Here is a 13282-nt window from a genome sequence, read left to right as displayed (position 1 = left end):
CTTTAAGGGCTCCCGAGTGGCGCAGCGGTCTAAGGCACTGCATATCAGTGCTAGAGGCGTCACCTACAGACAGACCCTGGTTCGATTCCAGGCTGTATCACAACAGACCGTGATTGGGAGTCCCAGGGTGGCGCACAATTGGCCCATCATCGTTAGGGTTTGGCCGGGGTAGGCCGTCATTGTTATTTACAATCTGTTCTTAACGGACTTGTCTATTTAAATACAGGTTAAAAGAACAAGAAAGCCCACACACTCTTCAAGCTCCCAATTCACTGCTTTATTGACAACGCTTCAATCTGAAATGGATCTTCGTCAGTTCAAACTAACAAACGGAGTGCTCACTTCCCAAAATATACCCATTTTACATCACATGACCATTACGCACATGACACATGGTGGGTGCGGAAACAATTCAATTCACCTTTGTGCACAATCAATCATAATTAATCACAGAGGTACATAAAGGATTATATACAAATGGTTTCAAGTTAAAAACCTAGGCAACTATAAAAAAGATTGTTGGAATACCCGCCCATATGTCCATTACTCGCAAGAGGCTTGGTGGCCGTAGAAATAATTCCAGTGACCTATTTCAAAAACAACTTGTGTATCTCTAATAATTTGATATCAATGAGATGAGCACATAAAGTACTTACAGAATCTAACAATACAGTGCGTTCAGAAAGTATTCAGACCCCTTTGAGTTTTCCACATTTTGTTACGTTACAGCCGTATTCTAAAATGGATTAAAATGTTAGTTTTTTTCCCCGCTTATCAATCTACACACAATACCCCATAATGAATACTTTCCGAATGCACTGTAGATAAATGCGCAAAACATTTTCCCCCGTGCATTGTGTTCTTAAAAATTGATTTTTATTTCCATACAAGTACTGAAAAGAAATCATGTGAATACTCAAACAGTCAAAACATTTCTAGAATGTGGCCACCTCCGGTAGTTCACTAGATCACTGCCCTGAATGCCAGTTCCGTTCCTGGCATGAATAACATGAAAACCTCACACAAGGCATCAAAAGCATCAGTCCAGTAAGGCATACATTCCTGCACAGCTATAACTGCAGTGTGTGTTGCTGTTATATCACAGGGTTTTGAATAGCCCTAATTTCCAGGGAGAGGAGATTGTACATGAGTCATCTGCAGTGGAGGCCTCTGCCTGGCAGCCTCCATCCCAACTGCTGCTAGCTGCTGCCTGACCCACTGTAATGTACCCAGCCTACACGCAGTTAGCTATCCTAGCAGACATGCTAACCCTTTACTACCACTGTACTCTGACTACACACTGTTAGCTAGCCTAGCGGACATGCTTAATATGTTACTTATTTATCAAGCAGACACACTCACACTTAAAGGGTCACTGAAATGTTGAGATTTGGGTTTTTTCTACTTACCCAAAGTCACTGCGTGCAGTTTGGAGATTATTGACGTAAGCACATCGTTAGTTTAGGGCAAAGTCGAAGGTGCATAAAGATGTCGGAATTCCGATATGACGTCATGGTTTTTAACACTACCCGTGGAGCTTTTAAACTACGGTAAGCAACATGGTTCAATGTGTCAATAAATCGGCACTGTGAACTTTTTTCAAGTTTTTGATATTGCTAGTGTCTTGGAGCTTAAATTGGGATCATGTATACTGTGCTTCTGACGATACAAAAAAAAAAGTAGGCCTAACACAGAGCAAACTTGGTCAACAAGGCATTTGTGGTAAGTGCATCGATCTTTTATACACCTTCGCCATTCCTGGAAGTCTCCCATTACAGTAGCCAGCTCCTCTCAAAAGCATGGAAATAGACTTTTACAACTGAACCAAAGCTGGGTGGTTGGTCATTTTAGTCTTACAAAAATCTATACATAGTAAACAATATTTTATACATTTTATTATTTTACTGATAATCATAAGAAACGTGATTCTATCCACTTCTCTGTCCCCCGTTGTCACATAGAGATGTATAGATATCAGAACATTGTATGATTACCATTGTGGTGCCTGTGAGCGCCATTGAGACCGATAAAACTTTGCGATCGCTATAGATCTTTGTGACGACGGGAAAGAGAACGACGTGGATAGAAGATCAGTCAAAGTAACACATGTGCTATGTTTAGCTTTGTAAGACTATACGTTTTGGAATAGTTGGAAGATCTATTTCCCTGCTTTTGATCGGCGCTGGCTACTGTACCCGGGAGACTTCCAGAAATTGCTCTAAGCTAACGATATGCTAACTTGAATCTTCTCCAAACGGCACACAGAGACATAAAACATGGTTTTCAATGAGCTCGTCTTACTCTGGGTAAGTAGAAAGATGACCTAAATCTAGAAATCTCGCAGTGTCCCTTTACGCTAGCAGACATGCTAACACATTACTAAACATGCTCAAAAGTGATGCTGACAATACTACCAAGCTCAAGAGAAAAGACGCCACTTAAGAACACAACTAAGAAATGGTTAAGTACTACACTACTACTAAAATAAACTGAGATGGCCCTTCACTGCTACACAACTTTATTCCCTCAACGTTAATAATAGCAACCTAGGCTAATGAATCCGTCCATTGTAACTAATTTGCTTTCCTCTTGTCTGGCGTACCTAGCCTTTATCCTAAATCTGATGGTGATGGGAAGTCCAGGTCCTTACACTCGCTTAACCCTCTTTCTCTTCCTTTTTTCCTCCTTCTCCCTTCCGATGGCATCAAAGCGGAAAAGGGCCTAGCGTGTCGTTTCCACAGGATGTCCAGTCGGAGGGAAGAGGGCCCGTCAGTAATCCGTCACTGCCTCCCTGTTTACATAGCTGGCCCTACTTAGAAAAAGCAGGCCCGCTCAAGGGAACGCTTCAATTCGCCTCGGTTGCAGCCCCCCTGTTTTTTTAATTTTTATTTTGGAATCTAGCCTCATTCCCCTGTGGCCCAGAGAGCTAGCCTGAAGGAGGGGGAAGGTCACATTGTATTCGATAGGATCTGTCTTTTTTGAAAAGCCTGAGGGAACTGAAGTCCGGGCACAGATGGAGGAGAGAGGACAATGACAAATGACCTTTACCCCCTCCAGGCGCTAGAACAATATTAGTCAAGAGTAAATAAGACACTCCCTGGGATGATGCAATACTTCCTCCTCTTTTTGGAAGGTCTGGTGTGACTGGTGAGATTTGGACAGACTGTTGGAATGTGTCCCGTTGGGGCTTGTGGGGGGATGTTTAACAAGGGTGCAGGAGGCTCAAACTTCTCACACTGTGTGTGTGTGTGTGTAGTCTTACCCTTTTGGACATCAGGGTCTTTTTGAATGGGCTGCTGGTGAGTAGACTGTCCACTCTGTAGTGTCGATGAGGCCGAGGGTAGTTTTAGAATCGCCAGCTGCCGCGAGTTCCATTCCTGTGTCTGGTCTGGAGGCTAAATTGATAATTAGCTCAGCCACAAATACACCCCTCCCCAACCACAGAAATCATTCCAAGCACAGGAACACACACTTACAAATGCGCGCACACACAAACACACTCACAAGTAGACCCTGTCGCACACATCCCCCAACCTGCCCCACAGTAATTACACTTAGCACAACACACACACAGCTCCTACCATTTGACTTTTCCTGTGTTCTAGGGCACAGTGGCTAGAAGCTGGCTTGTGCGTTTGTTACTCTGTAAATACATCAAAGCCCCCCCCCCCCCCCCCACCAGATGCAGCCCCTTGCCTTAATCTCCCATCTTTATTCACCTCCATTCACGCCCAAACCAAGAGATGATGAAAATCAGCCTCTCACATCTCTCCCCAAGCAACACGCCTGGTGGACTTCCGTGGCTTTTGTGATGAACATGGGCAATTTAGCCCTTTCACATTCCAAAGGTCTTGCGCTATTAGTGCTCTAGAGCATTTCTTTCTCCCTCTATAATTTTTTTCCCCTCGAAAGCCCCGCTGTCGGAGTAAATATCTGAACAGGGTCTGTGTTTGTAATCATCTCCATCAGACGGGCCCCGGTTCGCCTCCTAAAGAACCTTTCTCAACCTTAACCAAGCTCTTGGCATCGCCCGGGGAAGGGATACCACTTTTAGCTTTGGCCGGGGCTCGCCGAAAGCCCTCTATAGCAAGAGAGTCTGTCTGTCCTATAAACTTGGAACTAAGAAACCAGAAACCGTCCAAAGTGAATGAGAGTGTACGAGAGAGGTGGTGCTCTCATTTTGAGATCATATGCCGTGGCCTGATTCCCTCGTCTGATTACCGCAGTCTAGTGGTCCTCTGGCACGCAGTGTTGCGGTGAGGCGAACGAGGGAACCGAGTTAGCTCAAAAGCATGTCCCCCCCACATGAAAGAGGTGCCTCGTGCCGGCCTCAACTGGTGACGCAATCGACCACACTTCTGGTCTTGCTCGATGCTAAAGGGGCTGTAAGTCGTAACTCTCCGAGCTGGAATTAATTTAACCTACACTCCATATTAAAAAAGGGGGAGTCTTCAAGACCATTTTTTACCACTCTTTTGTTCTTGGGAAGTGTGGGGGGTTGTTGGTTAATTGCATACAGAAGTAGAGAGATTTAGACTGAGCCATGACACACTTTTACCTTAGCAATGGCCAACTGAGCATGTGCAGGTCGGTTTGTTGGTCTTTGTGTAAAGGGCCAATGGGAGTCTGCCTCCCGCACGGGTTCTCGTGCCCAATCGAGGGTGTCGTTATCTCCCCATCTCCAAAATTAGTGGTATCGTTCATTACATCGCTAAGCGTAACCAAACACAATGTTCCAGAAAGCATGTTTTCTATTGTGAAGCTTGGCCGGATATTCCTTGTGTAGTCGTGGGTCATGTTCATTAGACATCAAGCGGAAGAAATTGGGCAAACGGGAGGGGCGATCTAAAGCTGTCCAATAAGACATGCAAAATGTCTGTTGCTTGCCCTAATGAACAGGACCCTGTCCTGACTCATGTTCGGTTTGGTCTTGTCTCTCAGAATGCCACCGACAGCTCGTCCAACTCCTCCCACTCCCAGAAGAAGGAGCCCCTGCAGCTGCAGACCCTGGCCCCGCCCAGCTTCTGCGAGCCGCGCCGCCACCACTGCATCCTGGGCCACTTCTACGACCAGCACAGACCCTCGGACCACTACTTCCTGGATCAGGTGGGTGGCTGGGGGACGACAGTGGCGAAGGTGGGTCACCAAAACTTTGTTAGTTGAAAAAAATAAATAATGTGTTGGAACTAGGGGGTTGCGGCTATATTCTTTATTACAATGGGTAGGTTGGCGGGACAGAGGGAATGAGTGTTCTTGAAGCCTAAACTATGGTGCTAGTGTGATGTATTTCAAGTTGGGTATTTCAAGTTACCTGCTTGTTGGAAGACATGTTTAGATGCCTGATGTTAGTTTTGTAGTTTTATAGACTGGTCTGTGTAGTTCTCATCTTTTTTTGCTCTCCTTCATGTCTACAGTCGGTTCCCATGTTCCCACGCCACGTCAGCTTCCAGGTGGAGGAGGAGGAGATCGTGCGCATCAACCCTCGCGAGCGGACCTGGCTGACTGGGTACGAGGACTACCGGCACGCCACCGCCACGCGCGACAAGCTCATCCAGCACCCCGAGGACGCCGACGCCTACGTGCACTTCGCCAAGAGCGAGCCGCCTAAGCACGACTACACCTACCCTTACCCCCTGGGCCTTGATCCCCACCAGCATGCAAGGGACCCCAAGATAGGCTGCGTGGACCGACTTGGTGGGGGCGGCCTTATCGGGGGACACAGGGCGGTGGTCACAGCCCAGCCCCGCACCCTCCAGCTCAAGGGCAAGCGGCGGAAGGAAGACGGCGAGCGCTCGCGCTGCGTCTACTGCCGGGACATGTTCAACCACGAGGAGAACAGGCGCGGGCGGTGCCAGGAGGCCCCGGACCCAATCCAGACGTGCATCCACCGGGTCAGCTTCATGTGGTGCGCGGACAGCCTGCTCTACCACTGCATGTCAGACCCGGAGGGCGACTACTCGGACCCGTGCTCGTGCGACACCAGCGATGAGCGCTTCTGCCTGCGCTGGCTGGCCCTGGTTGGGCTGTCGCTGCTGGCCCCCTGCATGTGCTGCTATGCCCCCCTGCGCGCCTGCTACCGCTGCGGGGTGGCCTGCCACTGCTGCGGGGGCAAGCACAAAGCTGTGGGCTGAGTGCCAGGAGGGAGAGTAGAACAGAGACCCATGGAAGGGACTGGACCGGAAGAGTGTGGCCCCGCTATTCTTTTGTTTTGTGTTTTTGTTTTCGCTGTTGAGTCTCTCGGCCAAGTTCCAGATGGGAAAACAATTGGCTTGTCCCGATTCTTTTCGATTTGGAAATTTCTCTCGGTGGAAAGAAAGAAAAAATACGTTTCCTTTTGTTGTTTTTTTATAGGGGTACCCTGCCTACGGCTTCCACGTCCTTGCATTACAAAGACTAAAACAATGAATATTCATATATAAATATTATATAAACAGGTACTTTATATTTTTACACTCATGTTTTAAAGGCTTGAATGTTTTTACCAGTGTTTTGTGTGAGGTCAGTGTGAGCGTTGTTTTCTGAGGGGGGGCTCTCACTTTGTGTTCCCCTCGCATGGCTCACCACCAATCACAGATCAAGCTGGTTCCCGCCTGTAAAGCAGAGGCACTTAAGTCAAGGGTGTGTCCTTAATGGTACCTTATTGCTTATGAAGTGCACTACTTTTGATCATAGCCCTATGGGCCCTTGTCTAATGTAGTGCAATATATAGGTAATAGAGTGCCATGTGGGATGCAGCCCAACTGTGATCACGTCTGCCCCTCCCAGCCAATGAAACAAAAGAAAAGGCAAACATTTAACCAGTGTTTCCTCATTCTGCACCTTGACTACTCCTGACCTAGCCTGTTCCCAGATCAATTAGACCTACTCCTGACCTAGCCTGTTCCCAGATCAATTAGACCTGGGGCCAGGCTTACCCCTGGCTATACAGATTTTTAAAAACCAAATTAAACCTAATATCAATGAATGTCAGTGGAGAGACACCTGGAAAAAAAACATTCTACTGCTTGGTCAAATTAGACTGACTGTATTGTGGATTCGACCCAGAACCAAATCTAAAATGGGTCAGGGGTACTTGAGTATTGGATGGGGAAACTCTGCTTTAGACACTTCATCTGTAGGGTTGTGTGTGTGTCTGTGTGACTTCCTATGTGCAAAAGTCTGGAAAATGGAATGAGCAACAATGTATCCCTGATTGCTATTGTTGTGACTTCAACTAAAAGCCTAAATGGCAAAATAAGCTGCAGCATTTATATAGAGTATCTAAATTCGTCTTTTTTTTTTCAACCGTTTATTACAGTGGAGGAGAACTCAAGCCTTAGGTAACTTTTTATTCAGTTGATGTTTTGATGATAATCTTTTGATATAGTTATTTATTTGCCTTGCTAAATTTAGACACCAGCCTAGGGGGTTAAGAGGAAGGGAACAGTCCCATTTGTAAACTAAACACAGCCAAGAGGGGAAGAGGAGGGATTTTTGTCACCTTTTTGAGATGGATGGTGACCCTTGTCCACACTACAGTGTCATTGGTGCTCTCTTATGCGTGTCTTTTTCTTTTGTCTTTCAAAAGGATACTCAACGAGGCTAACTGTCAGGGAATCGCGATCTATAGAGTTTTGCTAAACTTTAGCTCGAGAGACAGACAAACCGCTTTGATCTGGTTGTTCATGGTTCCCCACAAGGGTATAAGATAGTGGGTTCTCCAACAAAGGGACGTGCTGGCACACCCGAATCAACTAATCACCTAATCGTGTTTTTCAGTCTATACCACGATTAGCTGATACAGGTGAGTTACTGCAGGGCTGGAACGAAAGGCTGCACACCCAGTAGCTCTCCCAAGACCTGAGTTGGAGACAAGTGGAGAAGTGTTGAATCTATTCTTCTGTAGTCCAATAACTCCCTCTCCCTGGTCTTTTACTCAGTATTACATTACATTACAGCCAGGGAGGAGGCTGTCTGTCAGCCAATCGCATCAGTCAAGATGGTGTCAAAATATGTACACAAATAAAATGGACGCTACAGCATGAATATACATCAACATATGTACAGTTGAAGTCGGAAGTTTACATACACTTATGTTGGAGTCATTAAAACTCGTTTTTCAACCACTCCACTAATTTCTTGTTAACTATAATTTTGGCAAGTCGGTTAGGACATCTACTTTGTGCATGACAAGTCATTTCCCAACAATTGTTTACAGACAGATTATTTCACTTATTCACTGTATCACAATTTGTGGGTCAGAAGTTGACATGCACTAAGTGCCTTTAAACGGCTTGGAAAATTCCAGAAAATTATGTCATGGCTTTAGAAGCTTCTGATAGGCTAATTGACATTTGAGTCAATTGGAGGTGTACCTGTGGATGTATTTCAAGGCCTACCTTCAAACTCAGTGCGTCTTTGCTTGACATCATGGGAAAATCAAAAGAAATCAGCCAAGACCTCAGAAAAAAAATATTGTAGACCTCCACAAGTCTGATCCATGCTTGGGAGCAATTTCCAAATGCCTGAAGGTACCACATTCATGTGTACAAACAATAGTACGCAAGTATAAACACCATGGGACCACGCTGCCGCATACCGCTCAGGAAGGAGACACTTTCTGTCTCCTAGAGATGAACGTGCGAAAAGTGCGAATCAATCCCAAAACAACAGCAAAGGACCTTCTGAAGATGCTGGAGGAAACGGGTATCTATATCCACAGCAGAACTAGTCCTATATCGAAATAACCTGAAAGGCCGCTCAGCAAGGAAGAAGCCACCACTACAAAACCGCCACAAAAATGCCAGACTACAGTTTGCAACTGCACATGGAGACAAGGATCGTGCTTTTTGGAGAAATGTCCTCTGGTCTGATGAAACAAAAATAGTACTGTTTGGCTATAATGACCATCGTTATGTTTGGAGGAAAAAGGGGGAGGCTTGCAAGCCAAAGAACACCATCCCAACCGTGAAGCACGGGGGTGGCAGCATCATGTTGTGGGGGGAGCTTTGCTGCAGGACGGACTGGTGCACTTCACAAAATAGATGGCATCATGAGGGAGGGAAAATTGTGGATATATCGAAGCAACATCTCAAGACATCAGTCAGGAAGTTAAAGCTTGGTCGCAAATGGGTCTTCCAAATGAACAATGACCCCAAGCATACCTCCAAAGTAATGGCAAAATGGCTTTAGGTTGGGAAAACTCCTTGTGTCATGCACAAAGTAGATGTTCTAACCAGCTTGCCAAAACTATAATTTGTTAACAAGACATTTGTGGAGTGGTTGAAAAACGAGTTTTAATGACTCCAACCTTAGTGTATGTTAACTTCCGACTTCAACTGTATATATGTATTGAAACAACAAAAACTAGCCTCACATTTAAAACCACCCTGTAAATTCACCTCGTGGGAGGAACATTGTTTGATTTTTTTCCCTGTAGGAAGCACAACACTAATCAGAAAAAACCTTATGAACAATATGCGCAAATTCCTGTGAAGTACCCGGTCTCGAGTCGTATCAACGTGGCAGAAAATACATCTTATGCGATCGATCGCAATCATACATTAACTAATCGTCATAAGCATTCGAGTTCCGAGCCATGTCTGGAGTTAAATGGGCGATAGCATCATGGCGTTGCGGGTTCTGTACAGAAGCTGTCGTTGTGTCCGTCTTTCTCTTTACCCTCTCTCTCGCTGCCTTTCTTCCTTTCCTTTTTCTGCTGTGTGTCCCTGTTTGTCAGCTTTGCAATACTGTTGCCATTCATTGTAGAGAAGATCCCAGTTTTTATTTTTCTATCTGTGGTAAAAGAAAAGTTAACCAAAAGCAGTTTGTCTGTTTTGGTGCAGTGTCTAATTCCTGCACACATTTAACTATTAAAGGAAAGTGCCTGAAGCATCCTCTTCATCTATCTCATGTATACTTAGTAATATTTTTTTTTATGTTTAAAGAAACAGTTAAATTGATTGTTTTCTGTTTTTTTTTTACAATCTAAGTTTTTACCTCTGTAAAAAAAAAAAAAGCTAAAATATATATAGATAGATATATCTATCAAGTGTATGATGTACATTTTAAGTTCTATTTTTGTATCGTTTCCAATATGATCATCACGACTCTTTGCTTTTAAAAAGAAAAAATGAGAAAAGAGAAATTAACATCTGTATAAATGCCAATACATCATATGGAAACTAACAGAAGCATGGCCTGGATAGTAAGTACTTTTCCGTGTGTGTGTGCGTGTGTTCATTTCCACTGTGTTTTACAGAGATGTGGTTTTGAGAGATTTAACCATGTTACAGTGGCATCTCGTACAGCCTGTACATTTTATCCCATATACATAGCTTGTAGCCCAGCACATCCCTGTGTTGCATCTTTTAGGAGCATTGCTGAGGGGGGCTGCTGATCGACCTCATGCTACTCGGCACTGTCCCATCCTGCTGCAACACGGTAATCCATACATGGGCCAGGGCATGGCCTGAGGGGGTGTGTGAGCGTTTGTTTGAGTGCACGCATGTTCTCGATTTAAAACACACATCTCTATCGTGTGTGTGTGTGTGTGTGTATCATAAAGAAGGAATGACTGCAGCAGTCAGATCCTTTCTTTGCTCCAGAGTATTTTTTTCCCCCTCTTTGTCTGTCCAGACGGAAATATACGCGTTGGGCGCTAGACAGGTTCACAGAGCTGTACCATGCTCTGCAGGTCTCTAAAATAATCTAAAGAAGTACACCAATGTTTTGCTCTGTGGGTCTCGAGAAATGCATATGGAAGACAGTCAGCGAGCGAGAGGAAAAAAAGGTCCCTGAAGGCCCTGGCCGGCTACGGAACTCGACTGCAAATAGTATCAAACTTCAACATGTGCAAACCATTTAAGGCATACTTTATTCTAATGAGGTCACTTTTTTTTTTTTCCCTCTTTTGAATCAGGGTTTGAAAGAAGAAAAAAACAGCACTAAAAATGCCATCTTCGCCTTTCTTATTTAAGTGCACTGTGATTGTCTTAGCCTGCCCCCTTAAAATAGTTTTATAGATGTATATTAACCTCATCCTAAAACACAGATGAATGTGTTTTGAAATACAACATGTTACAGTATGATGATGGAATGGAAATGAGTAGGCCTTTCACTTGGTTCCACGCAGAGAGATTTTCAGCACTGTTGAGCATATGGATGTTTCTGGGTGTCAAAATGGCACCTTTTTTTTTGTTGTCAAGGTATACGCAAGCCCATGCAAGCAAGTATACCGGTAAGCTTAGATGACTAATTAATATAGGCTTAAATAAATGGTTTATAACAAACACTAAAATGTCTGCCAATTAACACTGGAAGTGGTCTCTGACTCAATTGGACCACATCACCATTATTCTTTGAGGTGAGCGTTTTATAAAGGTTTGTCAGTGTGACTGCTAACAAGTTGACTAGCAAGCTAGCTGTGAGTGGACGTCAAGAATAACAGCACACGTTTTGCCAAATGTGTGCTGTGCATTACTAGCTAGCTAGCTCGGCACACGTCAGCTACAGCCATTCAGTCCAAAAAACATTTTAAGTGTCTTATTTTAGAGGGGAAAACAGGAGACATTTTGAGAAGTCAAGCTAGCTTACTATTCCTCAGCAAAAGCTAGCCTATTTCATAGGGTTGAGAGTGAGACTTATCACGGAACTTATTGTAGTCCACTACCTGGTTGTTGCTCTCAGTATCATAGCACTGGATATGCCTAATAATTATTGCAAATGCATTAGTGTCATTCAAATATTTCTAAATAACCCAGTCCAAGATGGGCGCCACCATACCATACACCACATACATTTTTACCACCCTGACCTGAGCCTAGGAGTTCACAACAGAGACTGGTGAGAACCAACGATGTCGTCCATCATATGACCCCAGACGAGTGGTGTCGGGCTCTAATTCTGCCCTGCTAGGCCTTGGTAAACAGACCTCGCCATGTGAAACTGGACACGACCTCAGCACGGTATGTCATGTATCTACAATCACCATTAATAAATCAAATGTATTTATAAAGCCCTTTTTACATGTATTTTTTATTTGACCTAACTAGGCAAGTCAGTTAAGAACAAATTCTTATTTTCAATGACTGCCTAGGAACAGTGGGTTAACTGCCTGTTCAGGGGCAGAACAACAGATTTGTACCTTGTCAGCTCGGGGGTTTGAACTTGCAACCTTCCGGTTACTAGTCTAGTCCAACGCTCTAACCACTAGGCTACTCTGCCGCCCCGTACATAAGCGCATGTACAGAAACCCAGCCTAAAACCTCAAACAACAAACGATGTGGGTGTAGAGGCACGGTGGCTAGGGAAAACTCCCTAGAAAGGCCGGGACCTAGGAAGAAACCTAGAGAGGAACCAGGCTATGAGGGGTGGCCACTCCTCCTCTGGCTGTGCCGGGTGGAGATTATAACAGAACATGGCCAAGATGTTAAAATGTTCATAGATGACCAGCAGGGTCATCTAGGAGTAAATGTCAGTTGGCTTTTCATAGCCGATTGAACCATAGCCATTGGACCTGTTCTGTGTGAATGTGTGTAAGGCCACAGCCTGCGACCGATGGCCAAGAATCCATGTGGTCTTAGGTTAACACTAAGCGCTGCATCCACCATCCACTACCAGCTCCCTCCATGATATCCCCCCCCACAACCTTTTATAAAACATGGTTAAACTGTGGCATCCGTCATTAAAGTGATGCTCCTGTTTACCACCACGGTACAGTTGGACACCCTCTTGGCAGTCCTTATCTGTCCAGTTGGCCTACTTTTACATGGACGATGCATGCTTTAGTCGTATTAGGGATTAAAAACTTGCTGTTCATTTCCCACTGATCCATCCTCCCACCAGTAGTGTGCTCGTTGCCAGAGCCCGAATGGTGGACACACCCCTGGCTCCAATCCCATCCCGTGCTTAGCCAGAGAACCTCAGGGCTTTGTTTGTGTACCGTTTCCTCACCGGTGGGAACATTGCAGGACATTTATCAGGATGTTATTGTGCACATATCACAACAGAGAGGGAGCTTCTCCATCCTCCAATGGACAGAGGCGAGGGAGGTGCTTTCCCACACTGCTCAGGGGCCGTGGGGGGGGTAGAGTCGGAGGAAAGCAATGGGCGCGGTGGCATTGTCTCCACAAGTGTCTTTTTTGTTTACCATCTCCAGCTATCTGGCAGCAAAAGTCATTGACGGCCAGGGAGAGTGAACTCCAAAAGAAGTGGTTCTCGATTTCGTCCTTTCAGGAGCGCTTGTTGTTGATAGTTGGCTTCTCTCTGAACAATAAAGTCTGTACCGTGCATATCGCTATAC

The 13282-nt window shown here is 45.0% G+C and overlaps 1 protein-coding gene and 1 long non-coding RNA gene across 7 annotated transcripts in view; one reads left to right on the top strand and one right to left on the bottom strand.

The window, feature by feature from the left end:
* Positions 1–10172, top strand: part of spred2a (sprouty related EVH1 domain containing 2a) — a 27431-nt gene extending 17259 nt beyond the window's left edge. For 3 of the 6 annotated variants that reach the window (XM_021557313.3, XM_021557311.3, XM_090196044.1), the window contains 2 exons: positions 4942–5106; positions 5415–10172. In XM_021557313.3, the coding sequence (XP_021412988.2) occupies positions 4942–5106; positions 5415–6131 (882 nt within the window). In that variant the 3' untranslated portion in view covers positions 6132–10172. Of the gene's footprint in view, positions 1–4941; positions 5137–5414 lie in introns of all 6 variants that reach the window. The other 3 variants (XM_021557312.3, XM_021557310.3, XM_090196043.1) reach the window with 1 other exon arrangement.
* Positions 6405–13282, bottom strand: LOC149978831 (uncharacterized). The gene is made up of 2 exons (XR_016485826.1): positions 6899–13282; positions 6405–6861 (listed from the first exon to the last, which is right to left on the bottom strand). It is a non-coding gene; the product is annotated as an uncharacterized LOC149978831 (long non-coding RNA).

This window comes from Oncorhynchus mykiss, chromosome 13 (genome assembly GCF_057628025.1).
Source record: "Oncorhynchus mykiss isolate SJ-2025 chromosome 13, ASM5762802v1, whole genome shotgun sequence".
Taxonomy (NCBI): domain Eukaryota; kingdom Metazoa; phylum Chordata; class Actinopteri; order Salmoniformes; family Salmonidae; genus Oncorhynchus; species Oncorhynchus mykiss.
The sequence above is the reverse complement of the archived record's forward strand: the minus strand, read 5'-3'. Positions and strand labels throughout refer to the sequence as shown.